General features: G+C 39.1%; 1 protein-coding gene across 2 annotated transcripts in view; it reads left to right on the top strand.

Moving 5' to 3' along the window:
• Positions 1–20164, top strand: part of LOC122809207 (chloride channel protein ClC-Kb-like) — a 1320353-nt gene that overhangs the window by 211739 nt on the left and 1088450 nt on the right. For both annotated transcript variants that reach the window (XM_044080518.1, XM_044080517.1), the window contains 2 exons: positions 3525–3602; positions 19855–19933. In XM_044080518.1, the coding sequence (XP_043936453.1) occupies positions 3525–3602; positions 19855–19933 (157 nt within the window). The remainder of the gene's footprint in view (positions 1–3524; positions 3603–19854; positions 19934–20164) is intronic.

Raw genomic sequence — 20164 nt, 5'->3', positions numbered from 1 at the left:
TTGAAATGTCCATGTTGATGTTGAGCCACTATACAGACATCTTGGCTCTTTCATGACATTCATTAAGGGCATGGTATCCCTCACATATCAGCTTTAACATTTAGGCACAACAACTCTGTGTTTATGTAGTAGTAAACCATCATGTTTGGATACTTGTGCCCTGACAGTGTAGTATTTGTACTTCAGATGCTGGATCTGCATCCAACAGTTAGGGTATCCTAGCCTTACATATTTACTAACTGTCAATTCCCATCATGTTTGGTAGTGTGTGTTTAGCCTCTCTAGACTTTTGGCAGTCTCTCTGCTCGTTTGTAATAATGCTTTTCATATTAGCAGCAGTGTAGCTATTTGCATCAGTAAACCATCATGTCTTGCATGCTGTCTAGAAACCCAGTATCAGAAGGGACACAACATGCAAGACATGATTAATTGTTTTCCAAGCACATGGATTACTCTGGCATTAAAGCATCTCATTCTGCTAAGCAGCCATTTATATCTGGATGCTACCTTGCCAAAACCACAGGAATTAATTGGAAAGCAGTAGCCTATGACTGGTCTTTAGCTGCAAACTCTCTAACTCTTAACAGATATCTGGAAACAGTTTGCATATCCACTCCCCTTGTCTATATAGGAGCATCTCTATTCAGCATCAGATGGCTTTCTGAAGCAATAAACCTCAGACAGTAATATTTGTACACTCATCCTGTGTAAAGTAGCACCTAGACCATAGCTGTTGGGGTTAGAATTCACAGCTTTTAAGTTTTATCATAGCAGGTGAGCACTGGAATTGGATTAGCATTTGTTTAACCTTGTTGAAAACCTGGGCTTGAGCATTCCCCCAAGTCCAGGGTACATCTTTCTTTACTAGCTCTGTTAGTGGATGTATCACTGTAGACAGATCTGGTATGAACTTACCCATGAAACTGATCATGTGTAGAGTATGATGCAGCTCAATTATACAGCTTGAATGTCCCAGCTCCACTTTTGTTTGAACCTATTTACATCTGGTTTGATTCCAATAGAACTTATGTTGTGACCAAATAATGAATCTCAGACTTTCCTAAAAGAGAATCTGCCTCTATTCATTTTCAAACCTGAGTTTTTAATGGTTTTCAGCACTGCTTCCAATCTCGTGTCATGTGTTTATTAAGACCAAATACTACCACATCATGTATTACTATAACAACACTTCCATTCCTTTCAAAAGATTACTCATCTCATGTGGAATAATTTCTGGTGCTGAAGTTATATCACACCACAGTGATAAAGATGGTTAGCTTTTTAGATATCTCACTCTATGGCAGCTGACAAAACCTACCTGAAGCATTTAATGTAGAAAACACTCTAGCATCAACCAGCTTAGTTAATACATATTCTTACATTGACATTCTTTTCAATGACTGGGATCATCAGAGCACACTGTTCAGTCAGGTGAGTTACACTTTCAATCACACAAAGAACGTGCATGCATTTAAGTTCTTCACTTTAGGAAGTATAGGAAATGGCACTCTTATGGGAATGTTCAAGGCATATGGGATGGTGTCTGGCTTTAACTTTATGCTTACTGGCTCATTGTTAAACAGACCTATTTCATTAGATGTATTCACATTAAGTTCATTTCTTCTGGCAATCAGCCCCTACTCACCTACACACCACCATTCTACTGATCAGATTATGTACAGACCTTCCAGTACATAAACCCAGAATTCCTACTTGTACCAATTCATTTTAGACATGCCTAGGAATCTACCAATGAGTGTGATTTTGCATGCAGGGCTCTAAGTATTTCTGCTTTTGTGTGTACAGATGCTCTGAGATACTTCTGTAAATAGCATGAGATATTACTGTAATATAATACCCTGTATCAGTTTTAAAGCTTACTGGGGTTCCATGAATCAGGAGATTGACTTGCCATCCTGATTCAGTGTTTGGCATAGCACTCTGCATATAGGAACATGCTTTCTGAACACTTTTCTTAGTTTTATTCTCAGTGGCTATTTTTTTGACTACCGTAACTTCACAAGCAACAGCCAAATGTCTCACCTTGTTGCATTTCTTACACATTCTGTCCTGTGCAGCACACTGCTCTGGCACAACTTGTACACAGTTACATCTCCTGCTTTTGGCAAGCTTGTATTCACTTTGTTACTCGTGCACTTGTATACCTTGGACAGTATCATGCTTTCTACTAAATTTGTAATTTTCTTTGCATTTAACCATATAATGACACGTCATCCTTTCTAGTAATCTTTATTATCTTTTCCAAAGTTAAACTTCACTTCTAGATGTAACTGTTGAGGTACTGCAGTATCAGCCAGTCCAATCACAATTCAGTCTCTAAAATTTGTTCTTTTGTTTGGTCAAACCCATTCATTATTTTCAGACAGCTCAAAACAAGCTTCTAATTCTGACTCTCCTTTACCCTGAATACATCTGTCAATGCATGTTCTTTCATGAATATTTCTCTTATGGCATAAAATGTTCATTGACCTTACTTATTACTGACTCATATGTAGCACCATGGTTCTCAGAAAATGAAAGTGACCTGTAAATGGCTTCCACTTCTTTACTCACACTGCGAAAAAAAATCAGTTGCTTGGATTGCTTCAATTTCTTTATCCAGTTTAGTTGCTATTTGTAAACATGTGAATCTCTGTCTCTGTGATGGTCAGTAAATGACTTTGTGAGGCTGAGCACTTCTCATAGGTTAAACTTAGCTACTACTGGAAAAAATGTTAATTTCAGCCTGTAAGGTGAAACTACTTTATTGCAAGGTAAAACAACATTTTGGCAAAAATGGTTTTCTCTGAGCTTTGTGCTATTCACTTGACCTTTAGGAGCTGTTTTCTGGTCTGAATGGTGTTTTTTGTTGTTTCATATGGTAAAGTCTCTGGTTCTGATCTCATATCACAATGCATACCTCTGGTTACCCAGTCATCTTGTTCAAGTGCTTATAGTGCACTAGACACCAGCAACAAAGAAGAACAGCAATTTTAATAATGTACAGAATGGCAGCATAGCAAAAAGCAGTCAATAACTTCATCTTACATACCTAACTATGAATCTTGCAAAGGTGACTCAATGCTACATGGGATTAGGCAGTTCTTAAAGACGCAGGTCTATATTCCATATCTCCTGATACAAATATACATGTTAAAAGGTATACACAGTTTCTGTCATCACAGTCTCCTCATAAATTTCCTCTGATGCACTGTGTGAAGTGGAAAACTATTCTTTTTGCAAAATATACAGTGTGACATTACACATACTTAAAATTTTACATACCGATAATATCTCACTCATTTGTAAAGTATGCTCTGTGCAATCTTTATTTTGTCTTGTCTTCCTACTTCAGCAATAATCAATAAACCTTAAATACTTATGACCCCATTCGCAACAGTACTTTGATTAACATTTCAAGCATGTTACTATTGAGATGGTACTGTAAAAATATTATAAAGAGAGTATCACGTCAGATAACTATGTATAAGAACAGGTTATTATAATCTCACTTTACTTTGCAGGGTCCATTTGTACATATTAGCTGTCTGGTAGCTGCTTATCTGGGAAGAATGAGAACTTCTGTCACTGGTGAATACATGGTAAGTCACATTATTTGCACTGCTACTTCTAAGTTCTTAGCTGTCAGGACAACATAAATAAATCATCTATGTAAAAAAACCCTAAAATCCTTAAAAGATTTTTCAAAAATGAATTTGGTCGTCCTTAGGGACTATTTGGTTATTAATGAAACAGCTTCATTTCAGCTTACTTCTTTTTATTATTAAAGTGAGCTACAGTCAATGAGTCCAATTCAGAAAGGTTACTGTGAGGTGTACACCTTGTAGTAACCACTTCTGATTCAGACATGGTCACCCCACAGTGCTGTAACACAAAGACATGCAGCACCATGGTGGGCTGTCTCTGAGGCCATGCTAAGTATCAATGAGGCATTCTGGGTGAGACACATATGCTAATTAGCCATGTGTTCTGTCTAAGAACTGCCTGTAGTAATCCATTTATGCAACTGAGTGATTCAGAGAATTGCTTGGCTGCATAAATTAATATGTCTGCTCCTGACCACTCACGCATAAAGCTTGTGGTTATCCATTGCTGTAGAGGTAAGTGCCAGGGAGTTTAATGGACAGGTAATGCATGCGTGTGTGTGCGCGCGCGTGTGTGTGTGTGTGTGTGAGTGTGAGTGTGTGTGTGTGTGTGTGTGTGTGTGTGTGTGTGTGTGTGTGTGTGTGTGTGTGTGTGTGTGTGTGTGTGTGTGTGTGTGTGTGTGTGTGTGTGTGTGTGTGTGTGTGTGTGTGTGTGTGTGTGTGTGTGTGTGTGTGTGTGTGTGTGTAAGTGTGTGTGTGTGTGTGTGTGTGTGTGTGTGTGTGTGTGTGTGTGTGTGTGTGTGTGTGTGTGTGTGTGTGTGTGTGTGTGTGTGTGTGTGTGTGTGTGTGTGTGTGTGTGTGTGTGTGTGTGTGTGTGTGCGTGTGGTGTGGAGGGATGACAAGCATGCAAACTCCCTTAGACCGAAAAAGAACTCCTGCAACATTATTGTCTGTGGGAGGGGCTATCCTTCATGGATAACATGTATATTGTGCCTTAAAAGCTCTTAAAAAAGACATGGCTCAGGGGAGCACTGGACACCAGGGATACCTCCTGAATATGACATTAGTCATGAGACACCAAGGATAGTCTATATTAGCACGCTGAAAAGGCACTTATTAAAAAAAACATAGACAATGTGGGTGTGGGGATAACAAGACATCAGAGATAATATAGATCACTCTGTGCCACCACTAGACACCAGGGAGTGCTACAATGAGCAATTCCTACTGCATTACTGGGAGGGAAACACTATCCAGCATTGATAACATGGACACTGTGCCTTAAAGCCACATAAAAAAGATGTGGGTCAGAGATCAGTAGACACCAGGGAAATCTCTTACATATGATGAGGGTTGGAGGAGTACTGGACACCAGGAATATCTCTTGAATATGATGTGGGTTAGGAGACACTAGGAATACTCTATATAGCATGCCCTAAAGACACATATTAAAAAAGAAAGATCATGTGGGTCAGGGGATCAAATGTCAACAAGTGTGAGGATATTAGATATTATCTGTACTAGCATGACTGGCTGAAGTTTTGTAAATAACTATAAATAATTGTACATTACCCTGTGTTACATATGCCAGCATGACTAGCTATAATTTTGTAAATGAGTTTGTCTTTTGATTATCACTCTTATTTATGCAAGATATTTGAATGTCAAACAGTGTTCTTTTGGCTGGCCAAATGTACATGTTTTTTTTTTTTTAAAGAGAATTCTGATTGTATGTTATGCCAGAGTCAGCTGACCTATATGTGATGTCATTGTGTACCATACCTGGGAGAATAGAATATTCACTGCAGCTGTTTACTTTTGAAAGTATGATATGAGAGAGTAGAATTCTCATATCAGTTTCCTGTTACATTTAAAAAATCTGCTATAAAAAAGCAGGTTCTGAGTCAGTTGTTCAGTAGTTGTTTTCCAGAGCTCTTCAGCAGTAGTAGTTCAGTTGTTTCCAGAGTAGTTGTTCCTGTCGCTGAGGACAGACAACATCCTGGAGTGTGGTAGGGAGTCACAAGCTTTGTGCATATTTTCAGTTGTATGGGCTTGGCACATACAGCAGCTTGTTCATGTTTATCAGTGTCAGTGGTTCAGCAGGTAACAACCTTGGCTTTGGAGTAGGAAGATCAACAAAGAGTGTGGGTTCTGTCCCCACACCAGGTGCTTGGATTCTTTTTCTAGTACTTCCACTGCAGGGGGTGCTGAACTACTGAGTGTGTCAACCTTCAGATAAGACATTAAAACTGAGGTCACACCTGTCTGAGTTGATGATTGCTGAAGTAGGTGTAAAAGATCCCAGCGCACTCATGGAAAAGAATAAGGAACATTCCGCAGTGCCCTGTCCAAACCTTCCCTAGTCAGTATGACCACTACCTCAGGTCTCCCCCAGAAAGTTGCTGCTGGTCTAGTGCAACTAACCCAGTCAACAATGTGTAAATAAATAAATAAATAATCAAGCTCATATTTATTTAGATCTTCCCCATCCTCTACTGAGTTAAGGGAAAAAGAATTATAATGCATTTGCAGTAACTGGCAGAGATTTCTGTCACGCTCAGTGGGTTTGCAACTTGGTTGCATCAGGTGGTAGAATAGTATGGATAATCCTGTTTCTTAACCACCTTTCATTTGAGTAATACTCAATTAGATGCAGCCTCTTAAAATACCTCTTAAAATTCTGAGGACCATAACTGCATTTCTCAGAACAGTGACTGTAACTGCTGCCATATCTCAGATCATTCTTTCCACTCTGATTAGCAGGAGTTAAGTGGGTGCAGTTCAATATTTCATGGGATATCAAGCAGTGAGATTCCCATGCAGAACTGATTTAATGGTGTCACAGTAAGTTTTGAAATTTGCTATACTTCTTTCTAAGTTGACTTTTAGTTTTAAGAGTTGTGGGATTTATAGTTATGGGTCATTCGATTCTGACAGGGAGCCATAGCCTTATAATCAATCCTTTTCTGTTGAAGCTGAGACATCTTGACTGTGAATAGGCATTTCCTTTTGACTTCCTTTTTTCCTGTTAGTACAAGAAACCTTTAGCCCTAGATCAAATTTCTTCAAGGCCTTGGCCTTTTCTATTTTTTGTTTGGTCAGAGTCTGACCCCGGCTTATATAATCAGCCCATATGGCTTTGGCATATTCTGAGGGAACACCGTTGGCTAAGATATTCAACAAGAACTCATTTAACATGGCTTTAATATACTGCCCATTAAAAGTGTATTTCTTCTCCTCCCAGGGTTCTAGTTTGATTGCTATGAAAGACAAGAATTAACCAAGTCAGACAGATGGAAGCATAATCAGCTAGGATTCATCACTCTGTTTCCTAGTGACCATATCTTTGCAAAGCAAGGTTATAAATACACCCAGTTATTAGCAGAGCATGGGTAAATGTCATAATTTTAGCATCTACAAGAGTCGTGGTATTAGCTCAGGAAAGAGCAAGGACATTACATCTAAATTAAACAAAATGTGTCTCCTTAAGCAATCAGTAAGAATAAGCTGCAAGGACTGTAGCCAGAATTTAAGGATTCAACAATTTGAGACTGCTGTTCATCACCCATGTGACACTGGCAGACAGTACTTATATTTAGTTATAACCAAGTTATAATGTACAGTTCTGGTAAGTCACTTGGCTCTGGGTTTATTTACCATGGAGAAGAATATGAAGGGAGATATATTCTGTATTTTTTAATCAATCATGGGCAGGGGTAATGATATATTTATTTATGTATTTATTTATTTGGTATTTGTTTACCGGGAAGGTCTGACTGGGTATGAGCCCTTTTTCAGCAGAGGCTTGGACAGAAAAGCTCCAGAGTACATATTAAATATAATAATGGGAAGCAATAAGTTGAACACACATTATATACACGGTACACGAGACATTCCTAATATGTATGTTACATAATACTTCATGAAGAATATATGACAGAATAAGTAATAAGTTATGACACACTAAATACACTTTCTAGATAGAGTATTTTGAAGAAAATTTCAGGCATAATTTCTTGTATAAGAAAAGGGTAGTGTAAGAATGGAATGAAAGAACATTAGAAGGTTAGGGGATTACTGAAAGGTGAGGCTAGAAGGTAGGTAACACAGGAAGGGAAGTAGGATAGATCAGGAAAAGTACATTAAGACTTGGGAAAAGGGAATAGTAATGAATACTAAGATGGAGAAGAGCATGGGGAGATCCAGTTATTAGTTACATGTTCTTTCAGTTTAGACTTATAAGAATAGCAGTGGGGTATAAGTCTGACTGATTCTGGAATGCTGTTCCATGATTTGGTAACACAATGAGAATACAGACTAACACCATTGGATCTTTGATGTCTGTAGATAGATAGATAGAAGATACTTGTGAGATGAACGTAGGTCAGGGATGAAATGTAATGTTGAAATAGTGATGAGGTACTTAGAGAAAATGAGGAGTTGCACAGTATTTTGTGTGTTAGTGTTAGTTGATTAAAGGTTAGAAGACAGGGCAGTTCGAGACAATTTAGGAACAGAGCACTGGTAAGAGTAGTGGGCCTGCCCTGTGGTAAATGTAGCTGTTTTATTATAACATTGACCAGGTTTTGCTTTGAGGGAAGAGTGAAGATTGGTTAGGATAGGTGAAGCATATAGAAGGGAGGGTAAGAGATAAGTGGTGGCAAAGGTTACTCTTGTAGATTTGCAGATGAATTTCTTAGCTCTATAGATCATACCCAATGTTTGATTAATTTTGTTATATTGTTGCTGATATGTAGGTCACATTTAAGATTATTGTCAATAGTTACACCTAACAGTTTAGTGTGTGAAACAACATCAACTGAAGTATTATACAGAGAAGTAATAGCAAAGCTAGAGATATCTGGAGCAAATTGTTTTGGTAAAAATAGTTGACGTTTAGTTTTTGTATTAAGTAGTAAATAGTTGTTGGCAAGCTAAGACTCAATGGAATTGAATGCTTCTTGAGTTAATGAGTAGATGAGTCAGATTTGCTGGAGGAGCAGATAAAAGTGGAGTTGCTGGCATACTGAATATGGGTGGCTTTTGTGGTGGCAGTATTAAGATGATTAATAAAAATGTTGAAAAGGAGTGGACCTAGTATTGAGCCCTGGGGTACCCTGTTGCTAACCGGTAAGTAAGGAGAGAAATTAGAATTCCATTTGACAGATCAATATCTGTTAGAGAGATAGCTAGTGAACCATTGTAAGAATGTTTCAGTTAAGCCCAGAAGTGATAGCTGGGACAAGAGTTGGGGGTGGGAGATGGTATCAAAGGCGTTGGCTAGATCTAAGAAAAAAGATGATTTGAAGTTTCCTGAGTAACAAGTTTTTTGACAGTGTTAGTAAAGGACAGTATAGCAGTGATAGTGCTGTGTGCTGGTCTAAATCCATCTTGGGTAGGAGAAAAAATTATTGTAGAATAGGCATTGAAAAAATTGTTTGTGGATACATTTCTCTAGAAGTTTTGATAGTGGTGAAAGAACAGCAATTTGCCTATAGTTAGAGATTTCTGTGGCTGTGCCACCTTTGTGGAGAGGAAGGATGAAGAACTTTTTTCCACAGGGAGGGGGCACAAGCTTCCTTGATAGATCTATTAGTGATTACGGAGACTGGGTAAGCAATTAAGTCAGCTGTCATTTCCAGGAATTCATTAGGAAGATTATCTGCAGGGGAGGCACATGGTTTGAGTTTGCATAAGAGGGATTTGATAAAGGAAGAGGTAATTGGTTGAACTGAGAATGTAGAGTGACAGGTAGTAGGAGACTGAGAGAAAGCAGAGGCTGATGGAGGGAATTTGTTGGTGATGGAAGCTATGCTGTTGAAGTAAGAGGTAAATTGAGATGCTATGTCTGAGGAGGTACTATCACAGGAGGGGTGGGGGGAGGACTGGTTTCCCGGGTGTAGGTTTTTTTGATAGTGTCCCAGAAAGTTTAGGGACTGGATTTCTATTGTTCTAGTGGCTTTGCATAGAATTGTTTTTTTGTCTAAATTAAGCTGTCTCTTTACAAGGTTATGCAATGCTTTGAAATGCTGTAGATTATTCTGAGTTTTATATTTTAGGTAGGTTACCTATGTATTGCTCTCTTTTGCACGAGTGATCTGGTATAGACAGAATGCCAAGGAGTAGCTTTGATTTTGCTCTTTTCCTTTTGGAGGGAGCTAAACTGTCTAAAGTGTTTAGGAATGTAGGATTAAATTGTTCAACGGCATTATCTAGTGGTAAGTATTTAAGGAAAGACCAATTAATGAAATTCAATATATTTGTAAAGGCCTGCTAGTTAAAGTTGGATTGGTTTCATACTGTCTTGTAGGTATGCTGTCTCCATGAATGAGGGATAAGTCTGGTTGTGCAGATGGGGTGGTAATAACTAATAGAAGCTAGGAGTGTTTTGGATTGAGAGAATTTGCTAGGATGTGAGACAAGAGTCCAATCAATAATTGAACCATTTTGGTTTGTGGAGTTGGTAAAGGTTGGGTGAGTAATTCATTAAGAAATCTGATTAGGTTAATGGTATCTGTGGAGAATTTAGAGTTAAGTTTGTATCAGTCAATGTTGATATAACCTAATATTACTGTTTAGAGAGAGATATTTGTTGACACCCATGATAGGATACTTTCCAGAGTTGATAAGTTATTGCCAGGGAGCATGCATAATGCAATAATGCAGAGACTTTTATTGTTGTTTAAGTTAAGGTAGGTGATTAATAGTTCGGTTTTGTCAAAAGAGGGTATGGATTGGCTGTGAGGGGTTAAGGAGATAAAAATGTGGATATACTACTGCAATACCGCCTCCTTTTCTTTTAAGTTGGTCAGCTCTGAACATATTAAAGCCAGGAGGAAGTACGTTGGGATCTTGTATGTGTGGTTTAAGCCAGGTTTCAGAGATTACTAGTATGTCAGGAGCTTGTACAGTTATCTAAGCATGCAACCCAAAGACCTTGTTGCACATGCTACATACATTTACTGAGAAATGTAAGCATATTTCATAAACCTGGAATATGGGTTGATGATGGGGATTGTGTGTTGTTGGGCCCAAGGTTAGGGTGGATGTCACCACAAAGCCTGAGGAGTGCATAGCAAAGACAGGATTTCATTTTGGTTAAATCGTGAGTAAGTTTAATGTTAAACACATATAGCTGTGTCTGAAACAGCTTAGGTATAACGAAAAATATACTGTCTGCATGAAAAAGATGAGCAGTGATGGGTAGGGCGTAGTGATCGGTGACACCGGTGTAAGAGGTAGTGTCTATAGGAGAGCTTAGCATAGGTAGGAATGGGACTTGATATGATGAAAGTGAAGAGCATTCATGTAAGCAGAATAAGAAGAATCATTTTAGATTAAGAGTATGAGAGGGGCAGTCAGAAGCCTAACTGGATGATTGGAGGAGGATAGTAAAGGTTTGTGGAAGTAAGGGAAGAGGAGTAGTATGTAGAATTGATGAAAGTGTGATATTAATCATAATAAGTTAGGAGGTAGACTGTGTGTGAATGAAGAGGGTGGAGCTAAAGGAGGAAGAGGTGTGGTGTGGATAGGTTTAAATTCAGAGGTAGTAGGGAGGGGAGAGATTTGGGGGCAGGGTAGGGGAGTGTAAAGTTTCTCTATTAAGTTTTATTATTTTGTTTACTTTATAGTAGCCAAACCTGCCTGTTATTAAGGTGGAGTGAAACAGGTGAGGGTAAGATAATGCGGTGCTTTTTTCTTTATTATTTTTCTGCAAATAACTCTGAGCTATGTAACACTTCCTATCTATTGACCAATGACACTTTATAGGTTCATAGGTGTTTACTAGGCTAACAACCACAAGGGCCATTTTAAGCCTAGCCATGCATCCCAAATCTCTGACAAGTTCTGGTACCCTTGATAATGTGAGCATGGGCCTGGGAGATTAACCATTTACAGGTTACCTGTGTCCATTAGAGACATAGGTACCAAACCAGGGATGAATTTCCAGTTTCCTATCCAATTGTCCAAGTTTGGTTAGGGAGGAACATTACTTCACATGGCTGGGGAGCCTGTTCCATAGATGGGATACATACATATCTCTCTATCATGACTTATTTATATCACAGGCAAGGTTTAAGTATTTAGAACAGTTATTCTGGTGCTGTTTGTTTTTTGGATATACAGGAAGTCCATCAGAGTGGGGTCTGATAATGCCCTGTATGCCAGGCATAGATCTCCCCTCAAAAGCCTGTAGTAGTCAGAATACAGGGATAATGCCTTGAGGCATTCTGCATAGGACATTTTACTTACACCCTGCATTCTTTTAGTGAGGAACCTCTGTGGATGTTCCAGTTGTTGGATATGCCTGGTTAAGTACATACAAAAGGGGGTATTGTACTCAGTGACAGGTCTGATGAATGCTGAATACACTGGGACAATTACTTCCTTGGACTTAGATGCCATACGTTTGTTTATAAGTTATAGGTTCTTTACACAGGTAAAAATTGAAACACAATGTAGAAAGGTGTGGGAGACCCTGTAGTTAATTTACTGTTTAGTCAGTATGGATAGGGTCCAAAAACTATAAGAAAAAGCATAGCAGAGAAGAAGGGGGTAGGCATGGTGATGTGCTGCAGCTGCTACTGGTAGATTATTACAAATGGCTAAAGGAGATTGACAGTATCATAATGTACATACAGCTAGTACTGCTTGTGTCTAGATGAAGGGAACCGCGAGGTCATCACTTGAAGGATGTTCTTCCAGTTAGGAGGGCAAGTTACAAGCTGTGACATAGGACCTTGAGCAAAAAACAAAAGTTCTAAGATAAACCTTTGCCAGTAATCAGAGCCAGCACATTACCATACAGGGTTAAGGGGTGAAAAAGTTTCTAGAGATTATATGCATGATTGCCAAGAGTAAATTCTGGTCATCATCTCTATGTATAACAAACATAAAAAGGATTCTGAATGTATACAACATGGAAACTAGCAGCATGGCTAGCCACTAGACCACGTAAAAATATGTCTGTATGTGATTTGGTCATGTTGACTAATGTCACAAGTGAGCATGAGTGGTTAGTGGGTTGAGGACCTGGCCTACTCCAACCTATGCCAGGGACCCATGCTAACAATGGGAAGGGTGTATGTGTCTCAGTTAGCCAGTGTGTGCCCACCATAAGCCCACCATCCCTTGGTCATTAAGCTACTGGCTGGTCAGTGTCTAGTTGCCCAGCTTGGTTTACCTGAGATAGCTCCACTGAGTGAAAGCTGGTAAAAAATAAAAAAACAATCAAATGGTTAAACCTGAACAAAGAATTGTTGCCCTCAGTGTAGGTTCACTGATGGGATGCAGCTTGGAAGTGGATTTGATGACGGTAAGGAGGAAGCAGGACATCCTATGTATCTGTCAGACAAGATGAAAGAGCAGTGCATCAAAGCCATTTGGCTTGGAATCCAGAATCTGCTATTAAGGAGGAGGACAGGCTTGAAATGGTGTGGGAATTGTGATGCGGCAGAGGCTTCAGAAGACAGTGAGGGATATTATCAGAATTAGGCAGACTTAAGGCAATCAGACTCCAGCCTAATGATACGACAACATTCATAACCTCAACCTATGCTCTACAGCAGGGATGTGATAGTGAGAAAAAGTGTGCATTCAGACATCAGACAGCAATTTCAGGACCTACTAAGTAAAGCAGGACAGCATGAATTGGTGTTAATAATGGCTGACTTGAATGCACATATCGGGAAAGACAGAACAGGACATGAGGACTGCCTGGGTCCACATGGGTGGGGCAACAGGAATAAAGAAGGAGAGGCCATTCTTGACTTCTGTCTGGCAAATGGATTGATAGCAGCCAACACATGGTTCAGAAAGAGAGACAGTCCTAAGATCACATACAAGACTGGCCAACATCCAACTCAGGTAGACTTCCTCCTAGTAAGGAAAGGGCACTGGGGAAGAATCTGTGATTGCAAAGTGATCCCCGGTGAAACAGTCCAGCTCACAGCATAAGCCACTGGTTGCCACAATCAGCTGTGAACAGTGGTCAGAGAAGGCTCTAAGGTCAACAGAAACCAGTCTGAAGACCTAGAAGTTGACTGGTGAGAAAGCACAACAGTTCATGGAATTTCTCAGGACTCTATCTTCTCAAGAAGTGGAGATAGGTGGATCTGAAGAATGGCAGCTCCTCAAAACAGCATCTGTGAAGACTACAGAACAGATCTGTAGCCAAGCCAGATATAGAAATAAGGTACAAAAGTAAAGTTGGTGGTGGAATGCAGAAGTCCAGGAAGTCATCAAAAGAAAGAAGGCATGCAGGAAAAAGTAGGAGATCAAAAATATGGACCAGGCTAGGAAGGAATACAGGTTGGTTAACAAACAGGCTAAGAAAGCAGTTGCAATGGCAAAGAACAAGGCATCAGAGGGACTGTACCAGGTTCTGGAAAGTAAGTGAGTAGATGGCACAAAGAAACTATATCAGGTTGCAAGACAAAGACAGAAGAATAAACAAGATAGTCAGACACCCTTCATAAGAGATGCCAGCAAGACTTGTTCACCAGTCCACAGGACATCAAAGGCAGATGGAAGGAGTACTTCCAGCAGCTTCTTATTGAAGAAAACCCCACAGAAGCTGTACCACCAGACACAGCCTATGGTGATGAGGAGCCACTCAGAAGAAGAAAGAACAACAATAGGGAAAATTAAGTCAGGGTCAGATGAGGTCTCAACAGATATGATGAAGATGCTGGATGAAATAGGTGAATAATGGCTCCTGGGGGTGCTCATAGCAGTGTGGAGAGAAAGGCATATCCCAGATGACTGGAGAATAAGCATACTAGTACCAGTGTTCAAGAACAAAGGGGATATTCGCAACTGCAGGCAGTACAGAGGTATCAAACTCCTGTCACATTGCATGACATTTATGGTGAAGGTGATTGATAAACAAATACACAGAGTAGTATAAAGTAAGATGGGAGATGAAAAGTTCAGATTCAGACCAGGATGCAGCACAACTGACCTGATGTTTGCAGTGAGACAGATAGTTGAGAAGAAGCTAGAGATGATGAAAGATTCCAAGTGGGCATTCCTAGCTTTGGAGAAAGCTTATGACAAGGTCCCAAGAAAGCTGATTTGGCCAGTCTTGCAGTTGTTCAAAGTCCCAGAAATATTGGGAGAATTAATGCAGACTATGTGCAAAGACCCAATAGCACAAGTATGAAAAGGGTTCATTCTCACAGAAGGGTTCCTAGTGGGAGTGGGTGTGCTCTGGAGTTCATCTCTGAACACAGTGCTGTTCATACAGGTGATTGACTACATTAGCAGACAGGTTGGAAGGGACAGATCAACAAAGTTGCTGTATGCAGATGATGTGGCATTACAGGCAAACTCTGAGTATGAACTTCAGCAAAGGATAGGGGAATGGAATGCAAAACTGAAGGCATATGGGATGAACCTGAGTACAAATAAGACAGTTGTATTGACAGCAAATGGAGTTCAGAAGAAGCTGAGCATTGAGATAGAAAGGAGAATAGTGGAACCGATTAACAGCTTCAAGTATCTGGAAGGGGTGGTTGAGGAGAAGGGAACTCTGAATGATGAGGTTAAAGCTAGACTCAGAGGGGCTGCAGCCAATTAGCACAGGTGTAGTATGTGACAGAAGAATGCCAACAAAGCTGAAAAGTAAGGTGTACAAGACAGTGGTGTGAGCAGTACTACTGTATGGTACAGAATCATGGGCAGTAAAGCCAGAGCAGTTAAGGAAGCTAGAGGTTAGGGTTGCCAACTGTTCATGTCAAAAATTCTGAACATGTACATGAAAACAAAATGTGTGTAATTTTGGTACTCCCCATGCAGCCATTCCAGTGTCCCATTACTTGGCTATTTCTCCATTTCCGCCAGTTGCCATAAACACTGTTCAAAACTCTCAGTGTGAATACTGTTTACTGCTTTACTTCTACAAGGATTATATGGATTTATTTTAAAACTTTTATTTCAAACTTTATAGCACAAACACTGATGGACATTTGCTAAACAAAACAATAACAGTCTCACAGTGAAAACATACTTAGCATCAAAACTTCTCTGCCCTTGAAACTCAGTTTCACTGAAACAGCATTGAAACCCACATTGAAATAAAATGCGTCTGGCCAGTAGCAGATTAAGTTTACCTTTGGGCTGTTTTCAAATCATAGATGTTTTGCACACATGATTAAGACCATGCAACAGTTCTTTGATTCACTTTCCTGGCTGTATTAAATTAATCAGTAAAAACAGAATGAAAACTACAGCAAAGCTAGAACTTCCACTGAGTTACCTCCCAATCTCCTTGTATCAGAGGCACATGGGATATATGCAAATGATCCATTTGAACATCAGGTGTTTCAGCTAATTGGTGATTCTGAATGCCCATGACTTGTTTCATTATTTAAATGGACAATTTCAGGCCAATAAAGCCAAACCCCGCCCACTAGCTGTGGATATGCATATTTCGGCCTTGTTATGACCTCATCAGCACAGCACAAGCAGAGTGTTTGACTAAGCATTGTTTTTTTCAGTGACCTTCTCACTCATTGTTTTAGTTTGTTGATTGTGATATTTTTGCAGTGACCCTAATGATAATGGACATTAGCTGGGTATAACAGCCTTGTGTTTCTAATGCTTAGCCAAACACTCTGCTTGTGCTGTGCTGATGATGTCATAACAAGGCCGAAATATGCATATCCACAGCTAGTGGGGTTTGGCTTTATTGGCCTGAAATTGTCCATTAAAATGACAAAACAAGTCATGGGCATTCAGACTTGCCAGTTAGCTGAAACACCTGATGTTCATATGGATCATTTGCATATATCCTATGTGCCTCTGATACAAGGAGATTAGGAGGTCACTCAGTGGAAGTTCTAGCTTTGCTGGAGTTTTCATTTTGTTTTTACTGTTTGGTTTTTCAGTGACCTTCTCACTCATTGTTTTAGTTTTGATTGTATTAAATTATAATATATAATTAAATTATATCCTTTGTATAATACAGCACCACTTGTTACAGCGTGTTTTAAATTTATAATTTTGAACATTTTTCCAGTAAGCAATGGAACAAAACATATGAACCAATAATGACACAATTGCCCACCCAATTCAGAACATTTCAACCATAAAAGGATCCTCATACTTCTGTCATTACGATCCACCAATATCAGTCAATATGCACAATCCCTGCAGAAGTAAAAGTCATCTGAATAATTCCTCATTAAAGAGATCTGTAACTAATGAAAAGGTTGCTGCTGCCAAACAACTTTATATTTCAGAGTTTCATCTACAAATTCAAGGCCTGCTGCCCTTGAAGAATAAATTGACTGTGTTACATTACAAAAATGGTAAGCTGGCAGTATTGCAATAGGGAATGGATGGCAAACTGAAAACCGATTCATAGTTACTAGCCATTTCATCCAAAGGAGGACATGCTCAGGACTGCAGCACCCCACCATCTTAAAATACAGCACAGTGTCAGCAATCCATCTACATGCTATGGTGGAATATTACTTCCCTGTAAGAGTTCAAATCAGCCCAAGACATATAATATCCAAAATTGCATGCAACTGGTTTACCACACTTTCTGTTGCTTATGCATCTCAAAGTTACAAAAAAGCTCACAAGCCTACAGATTTGGTACAGCTTATGTCACACGGTCAGAAAAGTACAGGTATGCAGATCAGCTTATTTAGATTTTACTGCTCCGCCGTCAATACATTGTGTATTATATTAACATGATGTATGTCTTACAGAAGTAAGTGCTCCATCAGTAAAGGAGGCTGCTGCCTCCTTAACCCATGACATTTAGTTACTTTTTAAAAAAGAAAATAACGTCTATCAGAGGCATGAAGGCTAAAGTGCAGCACCTCCCCTCCCCCATGCTACATCGAAGGGTTAACAATCAAGCTATCTGGTGTGGGACTAGAACAGAGTTTAACACCTCCTTATAGCTAACTTATTGTTAAAATGGTCAAAATATGATAACTGATTAAGCTAGATGTACTTGAAGATATTGTTTTTGATAGTCTGACTCCTTTTTTACCTTGAGTACAACGAAAGCTATAAGAAATTTAGTATAAAAATAATGCAATTAACACAATCATTTGCTTGCCCCATTCTTCCTGTACATGAACATCTCATAGAGAGTTAAATAGAACTGTGTCTATATATTTTCCTGTGGTTTAGAGATATTATATCCACTCTTAGAAAAAAAACATAATGAGGACTTAATTTGTCTCATCAGCAATGATCAAGTTGTGCAGAGGAGACTTGTCTATGTTTTGGACACAAGGAAGAGGAGCTTCCTCTGAATACTACACTATAGAAACAATAAAAATACAACTGAAGGTCAAGCACAGTTTTTTGTAGAACACCCATTCATCCAGTGAAAGCTTTCTGTCCTTACACATGCAAGGAATGCTGTAATGGCATACTAAAGCTGCACCTGTCCTGCTTTCCAGACAAGGTGCACATTTCTATAAAGGAGTAAAAGCCTGGAATATAGAATTTGCATTGTGGAGTTTTATACCATGTTTCAGTAGTATTATATGAACAAACATCCTCCAAGTTACGGAAAGTATGTAAGCCACCCACTGGAATTGTTAAAACTTCAGGCATCCAAGAAAACTACTTTCACCTCTGTTTTTGTCTCTAGTGTATTTTTCATTTCTTATGTCTTGAAATTATAAGAAATCTAAAAGAACCACCATGGAGTTAAAAAAAATTCTGCTGAACACCTGCAGTTCCTTTGGAGTGAGTCTAAGATGAGTTTGTCACCTCCCTCAAGTTGTCCATTCATGCCGTGGTCTGCTGGACAGTCCAAACATCTTTAGGAATTTGAATTCTGCGTGCCTGTAAGATGAACACATAAACAACTGGTCGCATGTTGCATCTGTACGACCAAACACAAAGGCCTTTAAAAAAATTAAAAAAAACATTTTTTTAATTAAAAGAAAATTAATCTCCCAGCTGCTGTAACTTTGATTTTATTTTTTTCCAGACAATACACTGTCCAGAAAAGACGGTCTCTGTTTTCTGGACAGTGTCCCTTAATTCCGGACAGTCTGGAAGGATTCTGAATGGTTGGCAACCCTACTAGAGGTGATGGAGGTGAAGTGCCTGAAATGGGTGGTAGGATGCACATTGTGGGACAGACGAAGAAATGAGGACATAAGAGCAGGAGCCAAAGTAGCTGCAATTGCAGAAAAGATCATAGAGAACACGTGTGCAGGAAAGCAGAAGACAGTCTAATGAACATTTGGGACAGATAGGAAGTAGGCAAGAGGAAACAAGGGGTCCAGCAAAGAGGTGGATGGATTGTGTGAGAGAAGACCAGTGACAGTCAGGCAAGAGTGTCAAAGAAGGCAGGAGAGTAGCATTGAATAGAGAGAGATGAGACAGCTGACATGACAAAGTTCACTGAGTAAAAATCCTAACAATAATTTATACAAAAAAATCAAGCTGGAAGTTTTACAAGTAGCAAGTATAAGAAGAAATACAAGTTGTGGTAAAAACTTGTTACAGACCAGTACTCTCATTCCATGCAATCTCCAATTTTGATACTGTGGCACTTTACATTTGTTATTATGAGAGTTTTTTTTTTCTCAAAAGATGGAAAACTGGTGCCCTGGTCATAGATAAATGGTGGCTGAAATAATGTAGGTAAATAGGATTTTTGATACAAAAATAAAGAATTGATGGGAGATTTGAGAGTTTGATAAGAAATATTTAAATGAGTCAGTAGAAAATTGGTGCCCTGTTCATGGATAAAGGGTGGGTGAAATAACTTAAGGAGATGGGACTTTTGGTACAAATAATGAATTGGTGGGAGATTTGAGAGTGAGATGAATATTTCAAGGAGCAGTAGTGAAAATGTAAGATTTCCTATGGCACTGTATGCTGTGCTCCATTTTGGCTTCTTTATTTACAGCAGCGGGTAAGTTCGGTAATGTTATATTATGACTGTGGACTAATTAAATGTTGCACACTTGTGTAAGCATATCAGTGAGGTGAAGGACTAAGGATAATGTAATAGGAGCTCCTTTCTGTACTGCTTTCAGGAAATGCATAACTTGCTGTAAGAAAACTATGACCCATGAAGGATGTGCTTTACTGTGATAACCGTGACTGAGATTAACATGCTGTCATCGTTTGTGCTCTTTTGGCATAGTTAAAACATCGAAAAAAGAAATGTAATCAACATCCACAGCATGTTCCATATATTTACTGGTGAACATAGCATGAAAGCATTCTGATAAAACTGATTATGTTTTCTTTTCAGAACAACAGGAAGAGGTATGAGATGTTAGTAGCTGCTGCAGCTGTTGCCGTTGCAAGTGTCTTTGGTGCTCCCATTAGTGGTAAGAACTGCAGTGTGTCTACTATTTTATTTGGGTAGAGTGTATTATTTTACTTATTTATTTAAACATTTAGCCATTGGGTGAGTGTGCTACTCTAAAGCCAAGCTACTTCAGATATGTCCAGAGTAAAAGAAACATAAAAGACGGGTAGTTGCAGTAATGGACTTACAGGTAGCCTTTAGACAACTAAATGCATTTTAAAATGGGTGTTACACAGTTGTTGTTGGTGTT

This window comes from Protopterus annectens, chromosome 8.part0, assembly GCF_019279795.1.
Source record: "Protopterus annectens isolate FY-2018-M chromosome 8.part0, PAN1.0, whole genome shotgun sequence".
NCBI classification, from domain to species: domain Eukaryota; kingdom Metazoa; phylum Chordata; order Ceratodontiformes; family Protopteridae; genus Protopterus; species Protopterus annectens.
The sequence above is the reverse complement of the archived record's forward strand: the minus strand, read 5'-3'. Positions and strand labels throughout refer to the sequence as shown.